General features: G+C 38.0%; 1 protein-coding gene across 1 annotated transcript in view; it reads right to left on the reverse strand.

Moving 5' to 3' along the window:
* ST8SIA1 (ST8 alpha-N-acetyl-neuraminide alpha-2,8-sialyltransferase 1) overlaps positions 1-27,780 on the reverse strand; it is a 132,383-nt gene that overhangs the window by 52,985 nt on the left and 51,618 nt on the right. The window contains exons 3-4 of the mRNA XM_081058408.1: positions 8,127-8,236; positions 973-1,065 (exon numbers count right to left, since the gene is read on the reverse strand). Coding sequence (XP_080914534.1) covers positions 973-1,065; positions 8,127-8,236 — 203 coding nt within the window. The remainder of the gene's footprint in view (positions 1-972; positions 1,066-8,126; positions 8,237-27,780) is intronic.

Raw genomic sequence — 27,780 nt, forward strand, 5'->3', positions numbered from 1 at the left:
GGTAACGTTTTTTCCAGTATTAGGAAATAAGTAGTCTTTTCCATCACTGAAGACAAAGTAAATGGTACATTTTGGAAGCATAATTTCACAACATCTGTTAAAATTAAAAATGGTTTGTATTTCTAGACATCTATTTTATGAGAATACTTACTTAGGAACCAAAACAAGTAGTGTCGCATTGTTTATAAAGTGACATATGAGTGCCGTTTACTTGAATAGGACTTCCTTAGGTGACAAATTCCAGAGCCCAGAATGTCTGGATATTTCACTCTTAATTGTTATCTACGCAGGAGAGTCTAAAGGTGATGTTTGACTCTTCCTTTCCCAGAGATTGAGTCATTCTCCACAATGAACAGTCCTTGAAAAAACAGCTGATAGCCTACTGATGGCCTTCATCTAGAATCTGATCCCAAAAGCTTCCACGCAGCTGCCAAGATTTCTGAAATCAACACTAGAGCAAGAATTTTCCATCTGCTTTCACAATTTTGAGTGAATATAATGTAATATCATATCATATCATATTTTCCTGTATATTCTGGCAATATTATTATTTTCAGCATGCATATGCAGTAGATTGGTCATTTCTTGTTTTTATTCTTAACAAAACTGACATTAATTCAATTTACCAATCAATTCCAATCAAGGAGTTGGGACTGAAGCCAACAAACTACAAAATGATAGTAATGATTAAGCAGGATATGGTATTGCTTCTTTGAGCCAAACAATGGATCCTCATATTATTTCTACCTTCTCTAAAGGAAGAAAAGAATCCAAGAAGAAGTATAAAATAGTGTTTGGATTCCCATAATCCTGCCTAGTTTATTTACAATTCCCATCTTCACCCTTCCTGCCTGTCCAGATGGCTTACTTTTTTGTTTCCCAAACTGAGTCACGCTAACTGCCTTTAAAATGCTAAATACTTCAACATCCTTCCTCTTCAGTTACTTACAAACAGAAGTCATAAACTCTTACCTTTGCCGAATTATGCTGGGGTTAGCAGTCACTAGATGACTTTTGGATCCTACATCTTTAGTGTATTCACTTGACAAGGGAGGAAGATTGCATCTAGAGAAATGAGAACAAACGTTTTAGAATTATTTACCTACTTTTAAATCAAGTCAGTTATCATAACAAATGGGAATTTTACTAAATCTAGCTCAAATCACAAATAACTGTTTTCATTACTCTCCCTTTTAATAGACATTAGATGACTATCAGCATCTTCAAAACAAGCAAATGTAACAGAAATAGATTCAGAGATATAGGAGGAAAAAAACTGATGATTGCTAGATGGGAGGTCGATGGAGGTAGGGCAAAAGGTGAAAGGATTAGAAAGTGCAAATTAGTAGTCACAATGTAGTCATGGGGATATGAATTACAGTATGGGGAATATAATCAATAATGTTGTAAAGATCATGTAAGGTGCCAGATGAGCACTAGACTTATCGGGATCATCATAGACTGGGTAGATGCCTGACCAATGCACTATACATCTGAAGCTGAAGTAGAATAATATTGAATGCCAACTATAGTTAAACACACATACACACACACACACACACACACACACACACACACACACACACACACACGGTCTGACAATTAAGTTCACGAACTTGTTGCAATGATGTTGCTAACTTTTTATGATATCAGAGGGATTATGAATTTGTACCAACTGGACAAACAATTAACCAAGTTTACTATTTGAAAGTGCTGAAAAGGCTGAGTGAAAAAGTTAGATGACCTGAACTTTTTGCCAATTCATGGTTATTGCATCACGACAATGCACCAGCTCACAAGGCACTGCCTGTGAGGGAGTTTTTAGCCAGTAAACAAATAACTGTATTGGAACACCCTCCCTACTCACCTGATCTGGCCCCCAATGGCTTCTTTCTTTACCACAAGATAAAGGAGATATTGAAAGGAAGACAGTTTGATGACATTCAAGACATCAAGAGTAATACAACTACAACTCTAATGGCCATTCCAGACAAAGAGTTCCAAAATTGCTTTGAAAGGTGGACTAGGCACTGGTGTCGGTGCATAGCTTCCTAAGGGGAGTACTTCAAAGGTGGCCATAGTGATATTCAGCAATGAGGTATGTAGCACTTTTTCTAGGATGAGTTCGTGAACTTAATTGTCAGACCACATGTATATGTAGTATGTGAAGCACAACATAAGGAAGCTAGTCTATGGTATTGTAACAGATATATATGATGTCAGAGGGGTAGTAGCTTGGGGGGGCATCACTTTGTGTGGGATGAAAACGACTATTACATTGCTTTGTACACCTGAAACTAGTTTTTTTAAAAGTCAAAAAAAAAAAAAAGATGTGAGTCACCAAATAGTTAAGTGACATAAGTTATTTTCTATAAATTAATTGTCTTCTATAGAAAAAAAAATGCTGTCATAAAAACTAGTCCTGTTTTAGGAGAAAATGGCAGCTAGAGAGGTAAGCGATCTATGAAAGGAAAGAGACATGACTAGAATGAATTTATTCCATTCAAAATATTTTCCAGGTGGTAAGACAGGGAGTATTAGACTTGAAATTTGAGCTTAGGAGGGTGTGGTACACTCAAGGACACAGGACCTACAGTGTTCTGTGCATACTCATAAACCTGAAGAGACAGGGAGGAATTGTATTTGTTTGTGTCTTTCTTTCTTTTCCCAAATTCTAAATTGTAATAGTACTTTCAGTGCAAACTCTGCCACCTAAATCAATATATGTTCTTCTTTTGGGTGCATGATCAATGTATGGGTTGACTATGGGTGAAATCACAATGATATGTCCTCTAAAAAACTGCAATGCTTCTCCACCATCCTGGTTCAGCCAAGGGAAATAGTATAGGCGATGTTTTCTTGGTGATGGAAATAGGTCTCTCTCCCTCTCCCTTACTCTCTCTCTCCTCTCACCTCTCTCTCATAGACACACACACACCACTGCCCCCGCCACCACCACCCCCTGCCTCGGTTGCTTTCCTTGGCCACAGTCTTATGAATGTTTACAATGGAAAACATGGCAACTACAAATCTAAACCCCATGGCTTTCTGCCAGTGGGACATTAGACAAGTTAATTCATCTTCCTGGCCTCGGCTTCCCCATTACACAAAATGAGAATAGTGACTTTTCCTCTCTTAATTAGGTTGTTGTAAAGATTAAAGGAAAAAATGTATAAACAGTCCCTACCTTGATGTCTCACAATCATAAAAACTCAAAAATATCACATATCAGATACAGCATATAAATATAATAAACATGCATCTATTACTTATGACAACCCCAAATGAGTCTACAGTTTCCATTAGGTTTTTATCTTTCTTTCTTTCTTGTTTTCTTTTTATTACTGAGTCCTGGGTCTTCACTTCTCCTCTCCACCCATATCACTAACTTGACTCCTACCACATCAGGGCATCTCTAACTTTTTATTACTTCTACTAAAGCATCGATTATTTGTAGGTAAAGAGATCTTACAAACATTAACATCTCTGCTAGTTCCCCAACTAATAAATTTCCCCCAGGACATGCAATTGTGTGGGTACCAACTCTGCTGATCTGCTCAAGTTCCCTGATGCCTTGTGTTTACCCTGTAACTCCTAGCACATCAAGGACATCCTAGGCAGAAACCTGTCTCAGTTGATTTGGAATCTTCCTTTCATGTGTTCTTTGGTAATGAGATACTGGCTGTTCTAGAAGCTACCCACAGATTAGTCAGCTACCTAGTGACTTTTGCTGCGTGTCCACTAAGAACACAGTGGGCACTGTGGGGAGTCCAGAAGCCAAGTTGCAGAGCCTACTCTGGAGCCGTCTCCGGTCTAGTGGTTACACCACATGCCATGTGGTTTCTGAGGACCCTTGTGAAGGAGTGAGCTTATGAATTAACAACAAGGTTTATCTGGCAGTGGTCTCGTGATTTGACTGTTGTTTGCAAGGTTAAAGATGACTTCCAGCATAAAACACAGGTTAAAATTTGGACATTTGTCTCTCAAAAAAGCTTTGATCTTGATGATCTTTTGTAACATTTGAGAAGCAACCAGTTTATGTTAAAACTGTAAACTCTGAATATTGCTAGGGACTGCTGTCAACCTGCTCTGTCACTATTAAGTGAAACAAGCTGTCTTTCATGAGTAAATAGTTTGTTTTCCTGTGTGTTCCTTGTAGGTAGTTCCATGGTTCATATGTCTAGGTTCCTTCCTACCACCTACCACAGAGTAAAAGCTCAAGAGAAACTAACGGGTATTGATTGCCAAATCCAACAGCAGAGGGAAATGCTTAAAACAATAAAGATAATATTTTACAAATGCATTCCTGGAAAAAAATGAAATTATATTTTGGTGTGAATATTTGTTTTAAGTTCTTCTAGGTAAACTTTCTTTTTAAGTACAAATGTCTGTGACACGTCCCTGTAGCTCTTTTCTTAGAAAAAGTACACTATAATTTTAGCTCCTCAACTCCTAAATTGACAATTACATAGATTTACATAAAAGGGACATTTAATAGAGTCAAATCATTCCTAATAAGGCATAATTGTGTAAAAGTATTTCAAACTTTGCATTATTGATTATTGGCACAATTAATACATATTAATGACTAAAGCATCTTAGTAACTATGCTCATGATCCTAAAAGATGTGATCACAGAACTGATGAGAAATGATTTGTGCAGGTCCACAGTGACTTTTTTCAGTAAATACTGTAAATGTATTTTCTTTTTCGTACAATTTTCTTAATAACATTTTCTTTGACTTGGGAAGTAGAGGTGGGTGGGGAATAGGCTTAATGGAGAATCTTTAAATAGAAAAAAAAGTCACTACATTACTTTTCAAATTTTATGTACACGTAAGTTTGCAAAACATGATTTGAACATAATTCAAAGGCAACAAAATTACATTGCCCTCACTTATGTCCCTGAATCAACCAATTCCTCTCCAAGATGCAATCATTCTTATCTGTTTTACAGACCTTCCAGATAAATTTTATTCAATATTATTTTTAAAGTGTTGTTTTTGGTTATAGAATAAATGTTTACTTTGAAAATGGAAAATTGACTTTTAGTATTAAAAGAGGTATTTGAAAATGTATAAACAAAGAAAATTATGGCATTGTTTTACTCTAGGCCTGGAAGACATTTTGAACTATAATCTGGTATGTCACTGTGTACTGGTAAGGCCATTTTTGGATCTCCTCCTTCACTATACCTGTCCATGCACCCTATAGTTTAGAACCAAACATACCATGTATTTTCTAATCATATGTACTCATTAAATGTTTAATCTTGAATATAAGTGAGCTTCTATCTCAATTTTGTAAGGGTGCCCAAAAAATGTGTATTAAGCAGCCATTTATAAATAGATCCATAAATGGTCAAATAAAATAATTTTAAAACAATTTATCAACATTTAATTACTTCCACATTGTAAACCATAAGTAGGGTTTTTTTAAAAACAAAATTCAAATGTGTTATGAAAATAGCGCTCTTTTTGAAATTAAATCAAAGGCACATGCACACATAGCTCTAGTTGTGATGCTACCTTATTTGAAAATTCTTTTCAATCCTCGCTGCCCTCGTCCATTTATGAACATCATGCTTAATATAATGCTGAGCACTCTAATCACAAGAACTCATTAATTCTGACCTTGAATATATCAACTCCAGATTACATACAATGCAAACTTAGTCTTATTTATGATCAATATGGCCCCACTAGATAGATATAATACCCGTATAATACTTAGTCCTCATTTTCCACATGTTATGTTTAATATATCCATCTTTCTAAATGTAGGGACACACACAAAGCACTCAGGAATCAGGTAAGAACACATTCATTTTACTGCCTCCGTCTACATTGCATTAAGACCTCTTGAAGTCACTTAACTTCCCTGAATCTGTGAGAATAATATTATCCATTTCTTCTTCCTTACATAGTTTTTGGAAAGAGCAAATAAATTTATAATAGAGAACAATTTGAAAATTTAAACTAGATTACATGAACTGTATTACATCATATAGCATTCATATAATCACAGACAGAATCAGGGTTTCTACAGCAGAAAGGCTTAAGGAATTGTCCACTCCCACCTCCTCACATAGATTATAAAGTTGAGCTCCAGCAGAAGCAAAATGACTCACTGCAGATCACAGAGCTAGTTTGTGGCAAAGACCTGTCCTCCTATATTTCTGTTTTCTTTGCTGGCTTCTTAGACTCTACTTAATTCCAACACATTGAACATACTGAAGTGAGTGCCTGAATTTGGCACTGGGTCTCTGCTCTTCTCTTCTGTCTATGCTCTTTAGGTGATTGTATCCACCCCTATAGCTCAAATATGTCTCCAGCCCCACCTCACTCCGCTCCCATGGGTCATGACACTGTGGCAACACTTGGTGTCTTTCCTACATTGAAGTCTTGTTCCTGCACCCAGAGCCCAGACACCCGCTTTTACTCAGAAAGTCCTGCCTCCCTCCACTTTCTGTCTCTGAATTAGCCCCATCATAGCACTAGCACACCTGCAGGTTCTAAGCCCATGACAGAATCATTCAATATACCATTTCAAGACCCAGCTAAGGCTCAATACAGTGAAGGTGCTCAAGACACAGAAGTTATATTGATTTGAATGAAGAGAACTATATTTTTATCTTCTCCATTTTTTTACTGTTTGTACATACTGCCAGAAAAATAATAATTGCAGAGGAGAGGAAAATGCAGTCTTATACTAGGAAAACTAAGGCATGGCATATCCCTGAAGGAAAGATGGATTTAGAAGGACCTCCTCATCCTGCTGCAGGCTTTCAATAAGCCCAAGTTTCATTCTCTGAGAGGGAACTAGGCCTCCCCCATGTACATGGCTTCCCCTTGAAATAGACTTTACTCTCCCCTGTTCCACTTAGCTCAGAGCTCAGCGCTGGTTCAGTGTTTCTTGGCTACCTTTTGCCATATAGACCATTACCTATTATGCTTAAAAATAAACACAAAAAACAAATTCCCCTCTCTCCTTTGCTCAGCTTTCCATCTTCTGTGTTGCTTTTTGGCTTCAGAGCCTTCTGTCATCTGGTTGATAGTCATTCCCACTTCAGTGAGACTTTAGAGCCCAACTGAAAGACTGTCTCTACAGTCCAGCCTCCAATTCCCTTCATTACCTCAGTAACAAATGTCTTCTTTTCTACATGTCTGAGCATCTCTGGAGAAGCTAAGCTCTAAAATCATATACTCCAGCAGGCCATTCTTTGACGTTAGCTCTTATTTTTCCACTTCTCCCTCATCCTTTCCACTCACTCCCTCCAGGCTCTGACTATCATTTGGCTCCATTAGGCTCCCTTCCTTTCTCCTTCATGCCTTTCAGGCTCATTTCCTGTCCAGATTAGACTTCAAGTCTCTAACTTCACACGCTCCCTAACTAGGGCCTTCCATATTGTCACTTCCATCCTTCTTCCCTTTCACCCAGACAATCTGAAACCTGGTCAATCCAATCACTTGCTGTCCTCATTTCTGGTCAAAATCACCAAATAGTATAGGTTGGTGCCACTACAGTTTGATGGTCTCTACCCTTGGCTAGATAGTGTCTTAGCAGTTCCTTTACATGTCACTGCAGAAGCCTCTTGTTTTCACTGGAAGTGACGTACGCATCATCACTCTGCTCAGTCCTCTTTCCAAGCTTCTTCCTTGCTCAAAATTTATTCCCCTCCTCCCTTCCAGTTTTCCTATTCAGGCACAGATCAAATCTCTCTTCCAATCCCACTTGCTACTCACAAATGTTTTTGTAAAAAATAAATAAAAGGGCATGGAATGAAATGAATAAACTAAAATGTTTATTCATAGATAGTCAGTCTTCAGGACAATTTTAAAGTTTTAATCACCCAAATATGTAACCTAAGATAAAATCTGTGTGTTTCCACTCGTGGGGTCTGCCCACTACCTCTGAGCCTTTCTCGGCTTTGTACTTTCTTTGGGTACGTTCCCTTGCCCCCCTGGCCCTCTCCCGAACCCACTTGTGTATGAACTTGAAGGGAAGCTGAAGAGCAGCTACAATTGATTAATTACAAGTGACTAGTTTTGAAAGGTCCCAGGGCTGTGGGAGGGGTGGGTAAAAGGAGAAAAGGCCGAGGCCACGTTGTGAGTGCTGTCTCTTACCGCATGACAAAATTTGCTTCATCTATTTGACGACCACAGCCACTCTTCTTCAGAATACCACCATTTCCCACCACCGCACATTTCTTCAAGGGCAGCTGGAATGGGGTTGCCTAGCAACAGAAAACAAGGCGGGTTTTCACTGCAGAGAACACACAACTGCTCACAAAATCATTGTTTACAGCAGACCCTTTGGAGGAATTTGAAGACTGGGCAGAGCAAAGAGAGCATATAGAAATAGAGATGAAAGAGGTCTATGAGGAAAAAAACTAGATTGTTCCTTTGAAATTAAAGAAAAAAACTTTTTAACTCCCTGAAGTTTATTTAAATATAACATTTCATTTTTTTTTAAGTGTGAAACTGGCCATGCACATAGTAGAGAGTGTCTGCTAAGAAAAATAGAAAAATCCAAGCTACACATAGAATTATTTTTAAAGGCATTAAGCTGGGAACAAACGCAAAGGAATCCTATCCTATTCCCCTATTTGAACGGAATTTCATTCATTCATACAATCAGCCAGTCACTCAACAAATGTTGCTGAAGGTTTTCTATGCTAACTGTTAGGGACAGATAAAAGGATACAGAAGTCACGGGCTTCAGCATTCACAATGTGGGACATGAGGAGGGTGCGAACATATATACTTATGTAACCAACTCTAATGTAATGCTAAAATTGCTGTAGAACAGGTATGTTCCAAATGCTGTGGAGAATCCTGCAGAAGAGCAACAAGGCATTTCTGCCAAGCTGACTCAAGGAAAGCTTTCTCACTCGAGCTGAATCTTAAAGGACAAGCAGGATATTGCCAGGCATAGAAAGCAGCATCAACAAAGGCATAAAAGTATGCTGAGAGCAAATGCTGTGTTTATGAGCAACTGAACACTCTGGGTGGGTCTGTCTAAAACTTAGGAGGCACTGAGGGGCAAGTGACTTGTGCTGAACCAGACAGCATGTGACTTTCTTTCTGCAAACATTGAGCTGAACTGCAAAAAAAAAAAAAAAGTTCACTGTACCTCAGTGTTCCCTGAAGTGCTATTTATAGTACAGGGAATATCAAAACCCAGCAATGGCCCCTGAAAGTGAAATGCGTCATTCGGCCTCTTTTAGCTGGGTCAGCAAGAACCACCAGGTACAGAATTTCCTGCCTGCTGAAACAATGCACAACGGTTGGAGTTCTTTGGGCAAAGACCTTACTACCTATAACTGGTAGATAAAATAACTATACTGATATTCAGTAGGCCATCCTGGATGAATCTGAAGTAAATTATATGGATTATACCAAAAGAATAAATGGAATAAATACGTGAATATATACTATGAGGGCCTTACATAGGCATAAAATAATCAAACCAGAGAAAAAGTTACAGGAATCTTTTTGGTCATTAGTAACTGAGGTAGGCACTTACTGTGGCATAAGAAGAAAATTTCACTTCCTTGATTTCTAGTAAGTAAAAGGAACAACCAGAGCTACGAAAATATAGTTGATAAAGATATAGTAAATGTGAAATCTAAGCATTTGCCAACAGAGTTAAGAATTCCTTGCATGACCACAACAGAGACCAGTCCAGTGAAGTCCAGAGCAGGACATACAGAGGCGAGACAGGCAGAGGCCAGCACTCTAACACATCCAGGGTGATCCAGAATGATATGGGGCATTTTTCTCAGTCACTCCTGAGAGGAGGGTTTGAAATTAACAATAGACACACATTAGTTAGATCTATAATTTGTTCGATGTCAATTTAGGCATTTATGCTCAAATTAGCTGTTCATTTATTGCACATGCATTTATTAAGTGCCTACTATGTTCCAAGCATTGTCCTAGTGACTGGGAGTCAAGTAATAATCCCCGTTCCCACATCACTTACATTCTGTTGAGGAAAAAGATGATAAATTGAGATAAATGAGTAAAAGGAACAATATGTCAGGTGGTGTCATGGGTGGTAGAGAGAAAGAAATCATTGTCATTAGAGGATCAGGAAATCTTTCTGAGGAGGAATTGCAATTTAAATAGGGTGGTGAGGGAAAAACTCAAAGGGGACATGTAAGCAAATCCCTGAAGGAGATGAGGTAGTGAGCCTTACAGATATTGGTGGGAACTGCTGATGCAGACCTTGAGGAGGGAACATTCCTGGCATTTGAAAGGAAGAGCCAAGATCCCATTGTGTCTGGAAATAAATAAGCAATGGGGAGAGAAGCAAGAGGGGAGACCAGAGAAATAACTGGGGTAGGGCGGGGGGACACAAATTGGTTGGGGAACAAATTCTGTAGGGCCTTGTGGGGTATGGTCAAGGCTTTGAGTTTTATTCTAAGCTGAGAACCAAGTCAATGAATGGTGAGCGAAGGAGTGACAACGTGTCATATTTGAGAACGATCACTCTGCTGCTGTGTGAATAAGCTGTATGATGTAATGGGCAGGAAGAAAGATACCAGTTAGGAGTTTCCGGTGACAAGACTAGAGACTTTGGTGGTTTGGACTAGGGTGATAGCAGTGAGGATGGTCAGAAGTAAGCAGATTCTGAAGATATTTTGGAAGAAGAACTGACCAGATTTGCTGATGCAATGGAAATAGGGTAAGAGGAAATGAGAGAAATCAAGAATCATGCCAAGGTTTTTGGCTTGCACAATGTAAAGATGGACTTTCTACTTATTGGGATATGGAAGATTACAAGGGGAGTAGGTTTCAGTTTAATGGACCTTGAGATGATTATGCTAAGTGATATAAGTCAGACAGAAAAAAGTCGAGAACCATATGATTTCACTGATATGTAGGATATAAAAGTGAAAGCAACAAAGAAGGAACAAGACAAAGAAAGAAACCCAAACTCATAGACACAGACAATAGTTAAGTGGTTACCAGAGAGTAAGGGAAAAAGGAGTGGTAGATGAGGGTAAATGGAGTCAAATACATGGTGATGGAAGGAGAACTGACTCTGGGTGGTGAACACACTATGTGATACATAAATAATGTATTACAGAATTGTACACTTGAAACCTATGTAATTTTACTAACCATTGTCACCTCAATAAATTTTAATTAAAAAAAAAAACAAAGAGGAGTAGGTTTCAGGGGAATGGTTTGTCAACTGTTAGATGCCCATTAGACATTTAAGCAGCAATGTCTCAAGTAGGCAACTGAATATATGAGGATACACTTAGGTAACTGATCTTTCCTGGAGATAGAAAGTTAGGAGTGATCATCATACAGTAAGTATTTAAAGTTAGGAGACTAGCTGGTGAATGAATGTAGACAGAAAAGAGAAGAGATCTAAGGCCTAAATTCTGGGGCACTCCTCAGGAGTCTGAGAAGAAATCACTAAAGGAAACTAAGAAAGAGTAGCCAATGGAATGGGAGAAAAACACAGCGAAGTGTGGTGTCCTGGGAGCAAGTAAAAAAATGTCTGAAGACGGAAGTGAAAAAATATTATATTAAATGCTATTAATAGATTAAGTAAGAAAACAGCTGCAAATTGCCACCGGATTTACTGTAGCAACACTGAGATCACTGGTAAACTTAATAGGAATAAATTTGGTTCCACAGTGAAGACAGAAGACTGATTTGATTCAGTGAGTTATACATGTATATTTGCATATCTATTTGAACATACTGTAGTTTATATAAAAAGTGTGGGCTGACTCATCTTCAACTAATATTTAGTTTGCTTTGTAAAAGCCAGCTTAAAACCCCAGCATTGTTGTTAGCTCTCTAACAACAATGAACCAGACTGACTGGCATCCCAGGTTTCCAGGTAAAGATCTGGGCCCAGAATAAGCAGATCTGGAAAGTGGCAGCAACAGAAGCAACATAAACCTGGGTACAAACACTGCCTCCTAATGTCCAGGTTGTGGGATTCTGGGGCAGGCTGTCAGGCCCCCTTGGCATTCCATTTCCTGTCTTTAAAGGACAGATAAAATTGCATAGGATTTTACGAGATTATAAGAGATGATGTATGTAAGGCATCTCTCCAAGCCACTGGTATGTCATCCATTCATCTTCCTTCCCCTCTTTCAACCCTTTCCTCCTTCCAGTTCAGTTTACTGACTTATTCAAGCCATGAAATACCTAGATTCCATGGGTTTGGGAGCAACATGGTAAAATAGTGACTTATATAACTCTATCTTAAACAATTGGAATAATTTTATTATTATAACATTTAACTATTATATCCATGTACTACAAAAAAGTTTTAAAGCCCTCCAACATAAGCCCAACAAGGGGAAAAAAGCCATTTCTGACTTTTTTCCTAGTAATATTTGCTTGTTACTTCTTCATTTGGTCAACTGCTAGCCCTCACACAAGCAATTTCATTTCAATAAATATTTCTCGAGTGAACTGAGTGCACTCTTCTGGGCATTGGTAATACATCAGTGAACAATAAGAGCTCACTAAAGATTTACAGAGAGGAAAAATGTAATTAAGAAAACACTGTGGGATTCTTTTTAATCAATTGAGATAATATCATTATTCCACTTTAGAACACAGAATATCTCAACTTGGCAATGATCAATGTTTACCCGAATAAGGTACAACCAAGGTCTTCTCATTTTGAGATATACCACATAGAAAGAACTTTTGATCATCCATTTCCACATGAATATTACAATTGTAGCAAGGAGTATTTTTAATAAGACACTGCATACTTTCTTTCCAAATGTATCTTTATGCATCCATGCAAGTAAATATCTCTTGGCTCTGAGAATATAGTACATTGTAACACTCCTCCTGTTAACCTGAAAAAACACGACTCTAAATAAAAGGATGAATTAGGCAGATTGACTATAGCAATGGGCTCAAAATATTGTTTGACCACAAATTCATTTTATGGATCTTTGTCCAAATGTTTTTATTTATCACTGTGCCCATCTGCTAATGGCCATCTACTTAGTGACCATATTATATTAACCATCTAGATTCAGATACTGGTTTGCCAGGAACCTCAAACTTTCAGTGCTTCACTGGAAGTCAAGCACGGTCATAACTATCCCATCCATCTCCCAGTACAATTATAAGAATTAAAATAAGATGAGGTACTGAACATCATCAAGAAACTCTAAAGTCCCATATCAATATAAATTAGCACAATATTATACACTATGAAATTAAATTTTATAGGGAAAAATTATTCTTATACTGCGAGACCACTGTGTCATTTATCTTTGTGTGAGATACTTTTAATTTTGAAAATTTATATAGATTTTGAACAAAATATTTTTCATCATTGGCCCTCTGAGGGTATATCTACTACTTCTGTCAATTAATGAGTTTTTAAAGGTACATTTTTGTATGAATCATTACAGGTATCATATCTTTTTGCTCAACTTTATCTAAACAAAGCATAGGTCAGATGACCAACAATTTGCTCAATAAATTATTTAATCAGCACATTTATGTTGAACATATACTTTTAGCAAGGCCTAACGTAAAGTGGCATTTCCTTAATGTCATAATGGATGTATCATTCATTTTCCAAACTTAAAGAACAAACATGTACCCCATCACTATCTAAAATGTGAGTCGATTCATAAAGCCATTCAGAATCTTGTTTTTGAGATACCCTTTATCCTTATCATCATCCATAGCCTGCGTTTCCCGTGCCTCTTCTTAAATAATTATAATGCCTAACTTCCCTTTTCATTCAACAACTATTTGTGGAGCACCTCTAATGGACCAGGAGCTGATATGGATAAGAGAAATGTGCTGAAGAACAAAACAGACATGTACGCCACTTGTGGAGCTCACATTCTAACAGGAAAAGTAGAATTTAACAAACATGATAGGAAAGGGCAGAGTTCTTTAGGGTTAGGGAATATCTCTGTGAGATCAGAAGTTTTTAGGAGTTAAGAAAAGTAGTGGAGATTTCTAGTCTGTTAGATAATCTTAAGAAGGTTAAAAGAAAAAACAAACAAAAATTAGGGTCTTTGATGTTTTATGGCTTAAATGAGGGTAAAAAGACTTGTTACAGGCTAGAAGACCTTTTTTTGGAAACAAACTACTAATGCTAACTGCAAAAGTATTCTTGGTTGACAATGTGACGTCTGGAAGAATATTATTAAAATCTGAAGAATTTAAACCCCTTTTTTTGTGCCACATGTAAACAGCCCTTGAGCATCGCAGAAAGGTTTTTACAATTAAGTGAATGAAGTATTATTTACCAGAGTACTTTCCAAAGCCAGATACCTCACTTCTTCCTCCTCTTCGTGAAGACATGCAATCCATACAAGACAACAAAGCACTAAGAGCCAGTGACCTCAACCACCAGCACAATCATGCCCACTTATCTTCCATTCCATAGACTTAATTAGAAGTCTTGACTGAAAATTACACTAGTTCTGAAAGCAACTGAGTTCACCACCATCAATCACTGTGTTAGACTGATTTTGAGTTTGCCTTGGGAGAAGGGGAGTGGGTAGGAGGTGCATAGAGAAAAAGAAACATATAAGCCATTTAGTAGATAGAAAACTGGATTAAACAATGCTGTGATAACTATTTTCACAGGAATATACAACATTTTAGTAAAAGCACCTGTGATTACAAATTAAGTTACAATAGTCTTTGAAAGAGGCTAGCTTTGAGGCATGTCTCCAATGTAAAAAAATAGCATCATGCACTGATGTGAAATCAGAATCAAAGAAGAAAAAATGTTCTATTGAATCATTACAGAGCAAGAGCAGAGATCCAGAAGCAGGCTATAATATCCCTATATCCAGGTTAAAGTTTGGAATTCCAGAAGCAGCCCATTAGGATCCTATCTATAGTGGACCTCTGCTAAAAACAATCTTAAGTCCTGAACAGATGGGAGGAGAATTTGAGGCACACAGCTCTGTGAGAATTGAATAATAGACTAAATCAGATTAAGCAGACTAATGGCCAGTTAAAGATGTTTAATTTCAAGAAATTATCTAAGCAATGAGCTTGTATTTTTAAATGCTCTCTTGGTTTTGAAGATGACAACAAAGAACTCCATGCTTTAAATCTAATACAGGCTATATCAATCATTATAGCTCTCACCATACTTCACTGTTTCAATATAAATTGCTCAGATGCACTGAATAACTTTAGCACCTACTGTGCTCTACATTCTTCTCCCTCTAGCTTCCCTCTAGTGTAACTCCCTGTTCTGGTTGGATCCGTATCTGACATTTCTTGCTTTGGCGCTTTATACTTGGGAGGTAGGGGGTGAGGGAGGAGAAATGCCATAAATATTTCTGAATAAACATTGCTTCATAGCTAAAGAAAAAAAAGGTGAGGTTTCAAGCTAATTTTGCTGATTTTGTTACACGTGGAACTTTATGCTGGTACTCTTAACTAGAAGAGTTGGCACTTTTATTTTCACACTTCACAATCTAAAGAAAAATACTTTGTTTGTTTATTTTGCCCCAATACTCCCTCCAAACTCTCCTCTTTGATAGGAAGGAGAAGTTAGTCTTCCTTGTCAAGAAGTTGTGTTTTAAAGCTAGCAAAATTACTGACCTCTTCTGTATTTAGAGCACCATCAAGTGCCACTATTCAGAAGAGGAATCAACATCAGTTAGACGTGGGTCTCAAGTCTTACTGGAAAAGCAGAGATTTTGATTTGCAACCCTTCAACATGGTCTGAAAAGCTGTCACTATATGCCAGCTGCTTTGAATCACAATGTCAAAACATATGCTTGCCCTTATTCATGAAACTCTCTCAAGTTTTTGTCCATAAGAACATGAACTCACACATCTAATTGCAGTGGGACCCACTCATTTCTGTGTATCCTCACCCACATATCTGCGTGGACTCCCACACATAATTATGCTCCACCCACGCACATAATTTAATTTCTTACCCATATGTTAATTATATCTTCAACTTAGGCATATAAATATACCGCCTGCCTCACTTCTAATTACAGCCCCCTCTTATGAACGCAATTACACCATTCAACCTCCCATCTAATTATGCACTCCTTGACATATTTAATTGTACTGCCCTGATCAAGAACCTACTTACATTCTAACCAGTGCAGCAATGAGGCCCCTAACCCTTTAACAATATTCTTCAGATGAATATCTCTTTATCTCTGTTCCCCCTTTTAATGTCAACTGAGGATGGCAACTTCCCACAAGTGAATTCCAAGTAAGCATAGCACCCAGCTAAACAGGCAAAATAATGACGAGAGCAGCTGAATCAAAAGCAGCTTTGGTCCTTTCCAGTAAATAAGTGAATATGCATTTGCTTCTTCCAGTCACTTAAGTAGCCCCTTGGAAGTCCAAATTAAAATTTCAGCTGTTTTCTTTTTTTTTTTTTTACTTTGCATGTATTAGCATTTTTATGATAAAAATATCTGGTAATTTACTTCAGAGACAAATGCTTCTCATTACAGATATTTAACTATTGAACCCTTCAAAAACATTATCCAAAACTTTGCCTGGGGATGTATAGTTACAAGTACTAATTATAGAATATTTGCACATCCCTACCATTCAGAAGTTTCACTGTTCTTTCATTCCATGAAAACAAATGTTCAGAAAGCTGCTTCTCAGATTTGTATTCCCCATTCCACTAATAAAATTGGAATTTAAAAAAGATAAATGCAATATTAATATTCTTTGTGCACAGGATGCATCTATGGAAATTGAATAATGTGAATATTTACATATGGGTACTGTTTCCCTATTAAAATTTTTACTTACTCCATTATAAAAAAATAACACTTGAGCATTCCAAGGAGTATTATGTATTTTTAACATATAATCTGTTATTCTACATAGAACCTCTGGAAGCCAAATAGAACATCAGTTCATGTGACTATTAAAGATTGATTAAACATTTCATAATCAATTACTGGTTAACTGAAATTTGTTACTGATGCAGTTTCTGATGCTCAAATGCCAAAAGAGTTAGGGAGGTTGTGCCTATACTTTAGGCCAGAGAGTAGCCACATTCCAAGAGTCCTCAAAACTGTGGGGTATTTTTTTCATGGTGGAAAAAAAAGAAAATATTAAGAACATACACAACATTTCAAAGGTAGTGGTCAGTGAGCCTTAGTAGGGGAGCAGAAAATGGCCACAGCAGCAGCAGGGAGTAAGCCTCATGCCATGGCTAGAATTTGCATTTTCAGCTGCTGAGGTGAAAGAACTACGGAAGGGTTCTTTTTCTGCAGATAGAGACAGCACATCTTCCTGTTGATAAGCATTGCTCTGGAGCCTGCCTGCCTGCCTGCCTGCCTGCCTGACTGCATCTGAGTCCTGACTTAATGTTTCCTCTATGTCAGTGGCAAGTTATTTAACCTCAGTGCCTTAGCCTTCTCATTTGTAACAATGGTACCCACCTCACACGGTTGTTGTGAGGATTGAGTTCTGTTTGGCAGAAGATAAGTAATCAATAACTATTATTTTTACTTTTTTCTTTAATCTGTATTAAATTTGTTGGGGGGGACACTGGTTTGTAACAGTTACTGCTATTTTTATTTTCAATGGACTGACATTTTCTCAGCAACACAACCTAGAAATCTTAGAGTCATTTTTACTCATCTCTCAATGTTATCCTAACACCTACCTCTACAGAGGCTCTTCTGTTCTTTTCCTCTTCCATCCTCATCATAAATATTTTTAAATGGTATAAAACTATTCGTCAGCTTCTGGTTCTTGCCCATCATCTATCCTTTTCCTTCATATACTAGTTGTTCTTATAAAATGAAGATGAGTGTCTTTAGTTGAGCTGTCGTGGCTGCCTCGATATCCTGAATCATTTTGATTTTGGGGAAGAGACAGAAGTTGCACAGTGCCAGATCCGGTGAGTAAGGTGGATGAGGAAACACCGTAATGTTTTTCTTTGACAGAAATCGCTATACCAGAAGCGATACGTGACACAGAGCATTGTCATGATGAAGGATGAAATAAAGACACTCACGAAAAAGGAGTTCCAGAACTGCCTTAGAAAATGGCAAAAACAATGGGATAAGTGTGTTCAAAGCGAGGGGCAGTATTCTGAGTGGGATGAATGACAATTCTCTTTTACTGTAATAATTTTTTTTTATTTAAACATTCACCATATTTTTTTACCACACCTTGTATATGTGGAAGTGAATCGAATCATTTCTTCAATACTTGAGAGACTTTCAAAGTTATTATTGTTGATGTTGTTATTTTCTTTGTTTCGCAATGCAAGTTTTCTGTTTTCAAATAAGATCATATGCAGAAAAACCCCATTAAAAAATAAAAGAGTGGATGCTGTTTGAGTTAGAGCTGGTGGTTCCTCCCTGAGTTCTCTTGGTCTTTCTCTTGTTTCTGAAAGTGACATTTAGGCACCCCAAGGAACTTGATGGTGCAGAAAACCACTAATCTAATCAAACCCCATTTTTTTTTCAGAAATGAAGAGCTACAAACATAAAGCACATAACGGTTAAAGCCATTTGGCAAGTATATATTGAGTGCCAACCAACCATACCCCAGTCACTATATGAGATGCTGGGGAAAACCCCTGACACTCAGCTCAATGTTTGTTCTACTAAAATGTGGTGTGAATTAAGATATCTATTTTTATTTAAGCTATAAATAGTGTGTAATTACTCAGTAACACAGCAGATTGTTAAACTGTTAATCCAATTTACTGGTTAAGCATCTGACCTAGCAAGACCAGGATCAAATGCCTGCTAATTAACTATTAACTTAATTGTTAAATTAAAAAAATGATACAAAGGAAGTATTGTCTCATATAAAACTACTCCATTTTAAAATGAAGAAGTCAAGCGGAGAATATTCTCTTTGAGAATAACTGGCTCCAACTACTCCCCACCCACCCCCCAAACTTTATAAAAGTATATGTCATCCTTTCTTGTGAGAGAAAGGAAAAGATGTTTCCAGAGCATTCTTTTCTTCCCAGCATTGCTCCCTTACCCATCTCCCAGCACTCCCCCAGACAAGCCTCCAATCAGCTGGATTATGTAGCCTCTAAATTCCCCACTCACTCTCCTACCTGTACTTATTTCCTACCTGCTTGAACCATCTTCTCCCCTTTTTCCATAGTATGGCCCATGTATATAAAAATCACCCTGAAATTCATATTAAAGATGCATATTCTTGGTTCCACTTCAGTCCCCTTGACACAGAATATTTGGGTAGGGCTTGGAAGGCTGAAGTTCCCAACACAACTTATGTGCACAGGAAAGTCTGTGACCCACCAGACCCCGCCCACTCTAATACAACCTAACATCTTCCTGCCCCAAAATGTTCCCTGACCAATTTCATCTTCTGGGTTTGGTATCCACAAAGCTGCCCACGGCTACAAAACAACCTAGAGCACTGACAGTCACTCCCTCTCACCAGAGACTCTGGACACTTAGCATTTGGTACCATTCGCTAGCCACTGTTTTATGTCTATACCCATCCTCCACAAATGAAGAATAAGCCGTTCGAGGGTATAAACCATGTCTTGTAACGCTTACTGTCCTCAGACATTATGTATTATGAGCACAGTGAGTATATAGCTGTTTTCATTAATTGATGGATTGATGGATTGGCCCAGAAATGCTAGGCATATAAGCAAATAAAGCAAATCTATTAATTTTTTCAGACCACTGGTATAAAGGCTAAGGATATATAGCTGAGCTAGAATCTAGAACACAGGAGTTGCAAAATCAAATACTACAGAATCCAAGCAGAGAGCATAAGCTAGTGGAAGGAAGACAATAGGGAGTGCTAAGGACTGTGGTAAACAGGACACACGACCAAACCAAAAAGGTCAGGAACTGCTCAGACCCTGTTGTTGGGCATGGGACCCAGTGCTGCCAGGTATTCTGATTTTTTTTCCAAGTGATACTAAAAATCCAGATTTTTATGTGAAATCTCCTAGTTTTTAATATTGGAAAATAAAGTTCAAATGATTTTTTAAAAAACAATAAAAGCCAAACAAAATACATTTGAGGGCCAGTTTTGGCTTGCTGGTAACCAGTCTGTACTTTTTACACCAGAACCCAGGCAGGGCCCTGGCAGACTTATATTTACTCAAAGAGTGGGAAGTTAGAGATGAGTGTAAATCTGAAATTATTCAGAAACAGGTACAAAAATACATGTTTTAGGGAATTTTTAGCCAAAGATTGGGAAAGACCCTCTTCTCCTTGCCAGGCCCAAATGAAATAATAGATCCTTTCATAAGGCAGTTTGTGAAAAATTCAGGATTCTAAGAGACAAAGGGCAGTGAAAAGTCTCCCGAATTTCAATCCAAAATAACACTGAGAAATATTCAGATATTACCCACAGTGATTTCTCAGCCTCTGTGGCTGATGCCTCTTACTCTAAACACGTTTTCTCACCAAAACGGGATCACCTCATCTATGCTTTTGCAACATGCATGTTTATTGAACAAGATGCACAGACATCTTTCCAACATTATTTTAATATCAGCATACTATTTGACTGAATAGGTGGTTCAAAATTTCACCAACTCCTTAATGTGAATATTTTAGGTGGTTCCCAATTTTTCACTATGTAAACAACACAGCTATAAATGTCTTTGGATTGTGACAAATTTAGGAAGGTGGATGGGGAAGTACGAGTCAGCCCTCTATTTTCTCCTTTGCTATGGACAATGCAGTTTAATTTTACGTAAAGCACTGTGAAGCTTCTTCAAGACTGCCTTTCAACATTGCCGACCCTGACCCATCCCACGGAGAATTCCTCATGTCGTTACTGACCGGATACATATAACCATGAGCACTTGTCCAATTATTTTCTTAAGAGAAATCCCTAGATGTGGAATTGCTGAGTCAGGTAAGCAGCACATATTTACAGCTTTTGATATACATTGCAAAACGACTCACCAGAAAATTTCTACCACGTTCACTGGCACCAGTGAGCCTGAGAGCACCTGTGTCAACCTCCTCATCTGGCTACCTGGAAACAACCTGGGTCATATCAATAAATGTTAGCAACTGAGCAAGTATTCATCCATTTCCATAAGGAAAACACAATGGGATTCTCCTCATTACAGCTATTTCAGACACACCAGGGGAGAAAGACTACTGTGTTGTAATCACTCAAGGGTGTATTACTTAATCCAAGAGGAGAGGCAGTGCAGCGTAAGTGGTTCAGTTCACAGAGTTTGGCTTCAACAGGCTTGAGTTTGAACCCTGACTCAGCTTGGAACCAGTTTCTAGCTGGGAGATCTGAGCAGGTCACTTAACATCTCCCGCCTCAGTTTCTACATGTACAATGGAGAAAATAATACCAGTCGTGTATGTTAGAATTATCAGGTAATGTATGTAAAACATTTAGCAAAAAGCCTAGCACGTAGTAAGTTCTCTGCAAACTATAGCTCTAGAGTGTATTCACAAAATCTAATCAAATCACAAAAACATAATTAACTTACACTTCACTAGATTTTCTATATTTAATTTTCATTCATATTTCTTAGATATTTTTACCTAACGGTTACATTTTAGAAATTGAATTGATTTAAAAGAACTTACCTACTATTTCTAATTTAAAATCAAAACCCTGAATTAAAGTAAAAATGTGTTCAATATATTTTTCTTCTAAATAGAACTATTTCAATTAAGAAATTTTATAGAAGTTGTAGGCAATTTTATTCATTGCTTTATTTATATATGTGGTTACAACCATAGAGTCATAAATAGCAAATTGAAACATCTTTCAAATTTCATTAAAACATATATTTTCTTTTTCCTATTTATTTGGCCATATTCACTTGCATCCACTCTTCACTGCCACCCAGTCTTCCTAGCAATTGTGGCAGCATGTCACGGGCTGTAGGATATAGTTCCATGATGTCTGCATTTCCCATAGATACAAAGCTTTCCTTTGCTTTTTTGCACTTACCAATAGGATTCTCAAGTAAATGAAGCTTTCATTATTTTGTTAGCAGTGGCTTTGATGGACCATTTGGCTCGCGTATCCCTTAATTGACTCAGTGAGAAAAAAATGTGCATTGACAGGGTGGTTTTCAAGGCTAGAAAGATTTCCTTTCAAGTGTACTAAACATAATGCTAAGCCCCAAATAAGTACTGGCAATAGAAAGTCTGGGGTTAGCCTAAACACTTCTCAAGCACACCTTAAGTGAAGATAATTTTGCAGACAAGAGAGAACAATAACATACATAGACTCTGTATTTCTACACGTACTATATCTAAATTATGCATCAGTCATCTTCTAAATGCCGAGGTTGTGGAAATGACTCCCAAGTCGTGGAGAATATAATGATTAAGCACACAAACCACAAAGTCAGAGATTCTGCCTCTTACTAACAGAGTTCCCGAACCTCTCTCAGCCTCAGCTTTCTCTTCTATCAAATAGGGAGACATCTAAGGAACTACCTCCACAGGGTATTAAGAGAGTTAAATAAGGTGGTAATTATTAAAAATTCAAGCCTGGTACTCAGAAATCACTCGGTAAATATTAGCTATTAATAACCTTAAAATATAGAACTGCCAATAACCACATAGCTCTGATCTCTGTCTTGTTTTCTGTCGTTTTTGCAGGGCCCTCTTTCAATACCTGCCCTTTTTGTACTGTAGGCTCCAACCCTTCCACTGTTCTGCTTACAGCATCGCTCAACCGTCTGGAAACAAGCAAGGAGATTTCTACACACCAAGATTCCCACCGTTAAAAAAGAAATAGCAGGCCCAAAATGGAGTCCTTTGCCCCCATGACAGCAAACCAAGACTTAACTGCACTTTTCAACCTATCCCAAGAACGTGACCTCTGTCAATCCAAAATTTCCTGATTAGTAAAGTAATCTGCATGATAGAACAGCTGCTAGTCCCTTCCCGCCAACAGAGGTCCTGGTCTAAAATAATCCTTTCTTTTCTTTTGCCAATAACTCCCCTGCCACACCCTTCTTCCTATAAAAATCTTCCATTTTGTATAAATCCTTTTTCTTTTTAGATGGGATGCTGCCAGATTCATAAATTGCTTAATAAAACCAATTAGATGTTCAAATTTCCTCAGTTGAATTTTATTTTTCTAACACAACCTAAAACACAAATTTTATGTTTCCTTCAGGCATTCTCTTTTTAAAGATATAACATTATCTATGACATTTTATTGCCACTATTTTTATTAACATAATAATAGTGTGCCTTTCTCCCTTAGGGTTTCCTAGCCCTCCTCACTTCATCCACCCCACATCTTATGACTCCTTCCCACTAACCAGGTTATTCCCCTAAACCCAAATCTTCATCTCCGACATCCTTTCTTGCTCTATTTGTTCATAATGCAAAAGGTCAGCAATGGAATTATAAAATACTTTCAAAATTTGATGACTGTCATTTACTTTTAATTTTTGACCTGTTATATTCTGTCTTCTGAATATTTCAGAGCCATTTTGCTTCCTCTGTTCCAAGGTCATTTCCAAGCACCGTGATTACAATCTGAAAAAGAAGTCTTAGAGGACTTAATTTATGTCTTTCACTTCCAGAAAAGTCACTAAGTTTTCAAGTCAAAGGATGATTGTTCTAACTGCCTATACTACACATTAGTCTAACATCTATAATCTGGCTGAAATCTTTTCCCTGGTTAGAGTTCCAAAAGGGTTAAAAAATTATTACTGTCTCTGGCAAAAGGTTGCTTGGGAGCTATATCGATTGGTTTGTTTCCTAAACATATTAGTTCCAAGTGCTACAAAGACTAGAAAATGTTTTCCTCCAGCAGCTGAACCAAGATAACTTGAAAACCAGCAGGCAAGACGTATGTTAATTTGAAAGATGGTGGTATTATAATAGCTATAATTTCAAAATACAAATCCCACACATTCATTTTGTGGGAAACTTGGTGCAGGAATGTCTTATGGTTAGAAGACTGAAGAAAAGAGGGCCTCACGGCCTCAGCACAGGAGCCTGGTGTTGGGATGTCAGCTCGTGGCAGGGAGGAGACCCAGGAGTCCCCACCCCCTTTTGACTCAATCACTGCTTCGGTCATTTAGTTCTAGATGGGCAGAGGGAAGAGTATGGGCAAATTGATATCTCTGACAGTGATTTCAAATCTCCAGAAAGAGCAGTACTTTCTCCATCATGATGTCTTGTAAGATTGATTTCATTGCAACACCTGAGACTCTATTGACAAATAACCACACAAGGGCAAAACACAGCTGCAGTAACAAAGGGGCCTCATTGTAACCCTATTTGACCATCTCCACAGTCTTCTCTTAAAAGCTCCAGTCTGACAGAGTTATTCTGAGGTATCTCAAGTGGACTGCTTCCAAAGTATAGATTTCCCCCTCCAGTGTCTGATAATGAAGTCCTAGTATCTTTATTTATACCAAAACATAGGCTGTGGGGTCTACCAGAATTATAGTAGGTGATTTTATATAGCAAAAACAAGCAGTTCTATTCATTCATTCCACTAAAATTTACTGAATTTTTATTATGCCGTAGGCATTATGCTACTAATAACTGAGATACCACAGCTCCCAATCCCCACAAATTAAACACTGTCCCTGGAGAGCTTCCCAGCTAGTGAAAAGGAACCTTGAATTAAATACTTAAACAACTGAATACAAAGTTGCAAGTCAGAAGTACCTGGTGCTGTGAGGAGGCCCTCTGAGGAAATGATACTCAAACAGGACCTAAAGGACTAACATAAGTGAACTAAGAGGAGATAAGTCTGCCAGGAAAAGGAACATCATGTTGAAAAGCTCTACAGAAAGAGAAAGCATAGTATTTCTCAGGAGCTGCAAAAAGGCTGGAAGGCAAAATTTTTGTAAAGTATGAGAGGGGACACTGTGGACGTTCGTGCTGGAGCCCTGTGCAGGGACCAGGCCATCCAGAGCCTCATGGGTCCTTAGACGTCTGTTTTATCCTGAAATCATCAGGAAGCTAATAGAAGGTTTTAAAGCACAAGTGATGGCATAATCTGATTTGCATAATCTGATTTGCATTCTGTAATCCTGAAATCATCAGGAAACTAATAGAGGGTTTTAAAGCACAAGTGATGGCATAATCTGATTTGCATTTTAAAACAATAACTCAGGCTACCTTGTGGAAGTGGCCTAGAGGCCAAATTAGATACAAGAAGAGGCCAATGCTATCGTAGAATTCTAGGCAAGAGGTCATTGTCATCTGAAATAAGATGGTAGAGGCAATGGTGAAGAATAAGAAATCGATATGAGAAGAAAAAGAAATGACATCCACAGACATGAAAATGTCCTTCAGCTCTAGCCAATAACAATTTCTTAAGAAAAATGTAGGTTTTTAAAGTGAGCAAGAATATCAAAACAAACACAAACAAATTCACAACTACTGTCAAGCACCAGGACTACGGCTCAACTTTAAAACTGTATGATCTTGTCATCTCAAAATTATGATGAATTTCCGAGCACTAATAGGTGATTGTCAACACACCATCCCACATTTCATGCATTCTTGTTAATACCCAGACCCTTTCCTTCTCCCACTGCTATGGCCTTCATGGGACCAATTCAGGGTCATTCTAGCACAGGCGGCCCCTCCTTGCAAAAGAATTAGGTTGCTGCCATGTGGTTGGAAGAATAGCCCTCCATTCTATTGTTCATTCAATACATTTTCATTTACCGCCTGCTGTGCTATGTGCCAGGCCCTATCCAGGTGCTGCTGCCTTCAAGGAACTCACAGCCTGGTGAACAAACAAACAAACAAAAAAAAAAAACAGGTGGACAAATAATTGTTTTTCAATAATATAGTAATAGAGAGATACAGAAATTGGGGGAGGCGTGGATTTTTAATCAACATGGCAGGGCAATTGAGATTTGGGAGAGGGAACTGGGAAGGTTTGACAGAAATGAAGATCTCAAAAGATAAACAAGCATTCACCAGACTAGAAAAGGAAGGGCATTCTGGGCAGAGGAATAGCATGTGCAAATGTAAAGAGGACATGAAAAACACACAATTTGTTTGGGGAAATGCAAGTCAGTTGGTAATTACAGAGTATCAAGTAAAGAGGAGCAGAGGGAATGAGGTAGATGGCAATGAGTAAGCTTATATTATTGTATATTCTCCTAGAGTTCAGATCTTGAAGGCCTTGTGTGCCACCCTAAGAAGTCTGAACTTTACTTTATAGGTTGTAATCAGGAAGGTGAAATCATCGAAGGCTGATCCCCTGCAGTCTAGAAAAGGAAGAGGTCTCAGTACAGTTCCATGGAAGCCAGCATTAGCCCAGTGTCAGAGGCGAATAGCAAGGCTGGGACCCCGGAACTCTCATTACGCCAGGGAAGAAGCCTAGCTCTTGCTCAACCATTAGCTGATGTGCTAAATCATTTTTTTGGCTAGCTATGTCATTCACCTGTATCTACAAGGCTTGTCCTCTAGCTGCCAATCATGGCAATGGAGGGCTTTCCACTCATTGCAAACACTGAGCTAATAAACCAGGCTGAAGCCAAAGCTCTGCCTTCCCTTAATACTATAAAATCACAGCCTTTTAGCCATAGCAGAGGAGGAGTCGCTATATCCCTAATTAGACAACTAAAAAGCCCGATCCAGTTTCAGGGTCCCTTTCCTGGAGTCTACAACATCTAAAATTTCATCATTCCTAATCGTGAAAAGGCTACAGGGTATCTACTAGCTGCTACTTGTCCTTCTCCATGCGTTTTCTCCAGGAAACACTGCTCCAGCACGTTCAGTGAGTGTGCTATTTGGCCATTTGCACTTGTTTGCATGGGGGGCAGTGAGGAGTGACTTCAGAGAATTTACATAAACAGATTTTCATAAGGACAGCACTGGCAGCAGAGTGGAGGCTGTTGCAGGGAGGCAATTTCAAATAGTGAAACTTTTTAGGAAGTGCTTGAATTAATCCAGACAACAGATAATAAACCTTAAAAATAAAAGAGGTGATGGATTTAGAGAGTAGTTAGTATGAAGGATGCATTCAAACATAAGACCCAGGTGTCCAGTTCAATTCAAGTGATTGAGTGGATTATGGTATCACTATTCAATAAGGGAATAGAGAAAAGAAGCAGGAAAGGGAGAGGGGAGTTTAATTTTTGAACATGTGGAAAGTAAGAACCCATAGGACATTGAAGACAGTACCCGATGGGACAAATGGGAAAAGGGACTGCATCTGTTTTCACTCACCATTATTCCCATAGGAATCAGCACAGTCCCTAGCACACAGCAGTAGTTGCTCAATAAATACTTGATGAATGAATGTTTGAATACTTGCTTTATATAGAACCATCAAAACTTTAGGCAAGCACAGTTTTGCTGGCAGCAGGACATAGTCATTTGGTTGACAACTTCAAGTAATATGAAAGGGAATTTCTGACGTATCAAATCCTCATTTAAAATTTAATTTCAACTCTGATTTTATTTTGTTTCAATTTTATTTTGATTCAATTTAACTAAATTGTATGGCTCACATAGAAGTACTGTATTTTTCCCTGAGTTCAGAAATATCACTGTCCTTTGGGTTTGAAAAACATTCTCTGACAATTCGCACCTCAGGCTTCCGGAAGCACCTGCAAACTGTAGTTACTTCAGTTCTTATTGACCTTGTTTGTTACAAAGTCTATGGTCTATGTCAGGCTATAACAAGAAAAAAAAAAAAAAGAAATTCCTAAGTTATGGCTCTAGAATTAATAACACGTAGTGAATATGCTATCATCGTAATAATAAATTAGACCCAAAATGTATATAACATCAGGTTAGACTGAACCCTAAGAAAAGAAAAATTTAAGCAAAATAATTAGATGATGTATGTTTTATAA

Source organism: Rhinolophus hipposideros (assembly GCF_964194185.1).
Source record: "Rhinolophus hipposideros genome assembly, chromosome: 9".
Taxonomy (NCBI): domain Eukaryota; kingdom Metazoa; phylum Chordata; class Mammalia; order Chiroptera; family Rhinolophidae; genus Rhinolophus; species Rhinolophus hipposideros.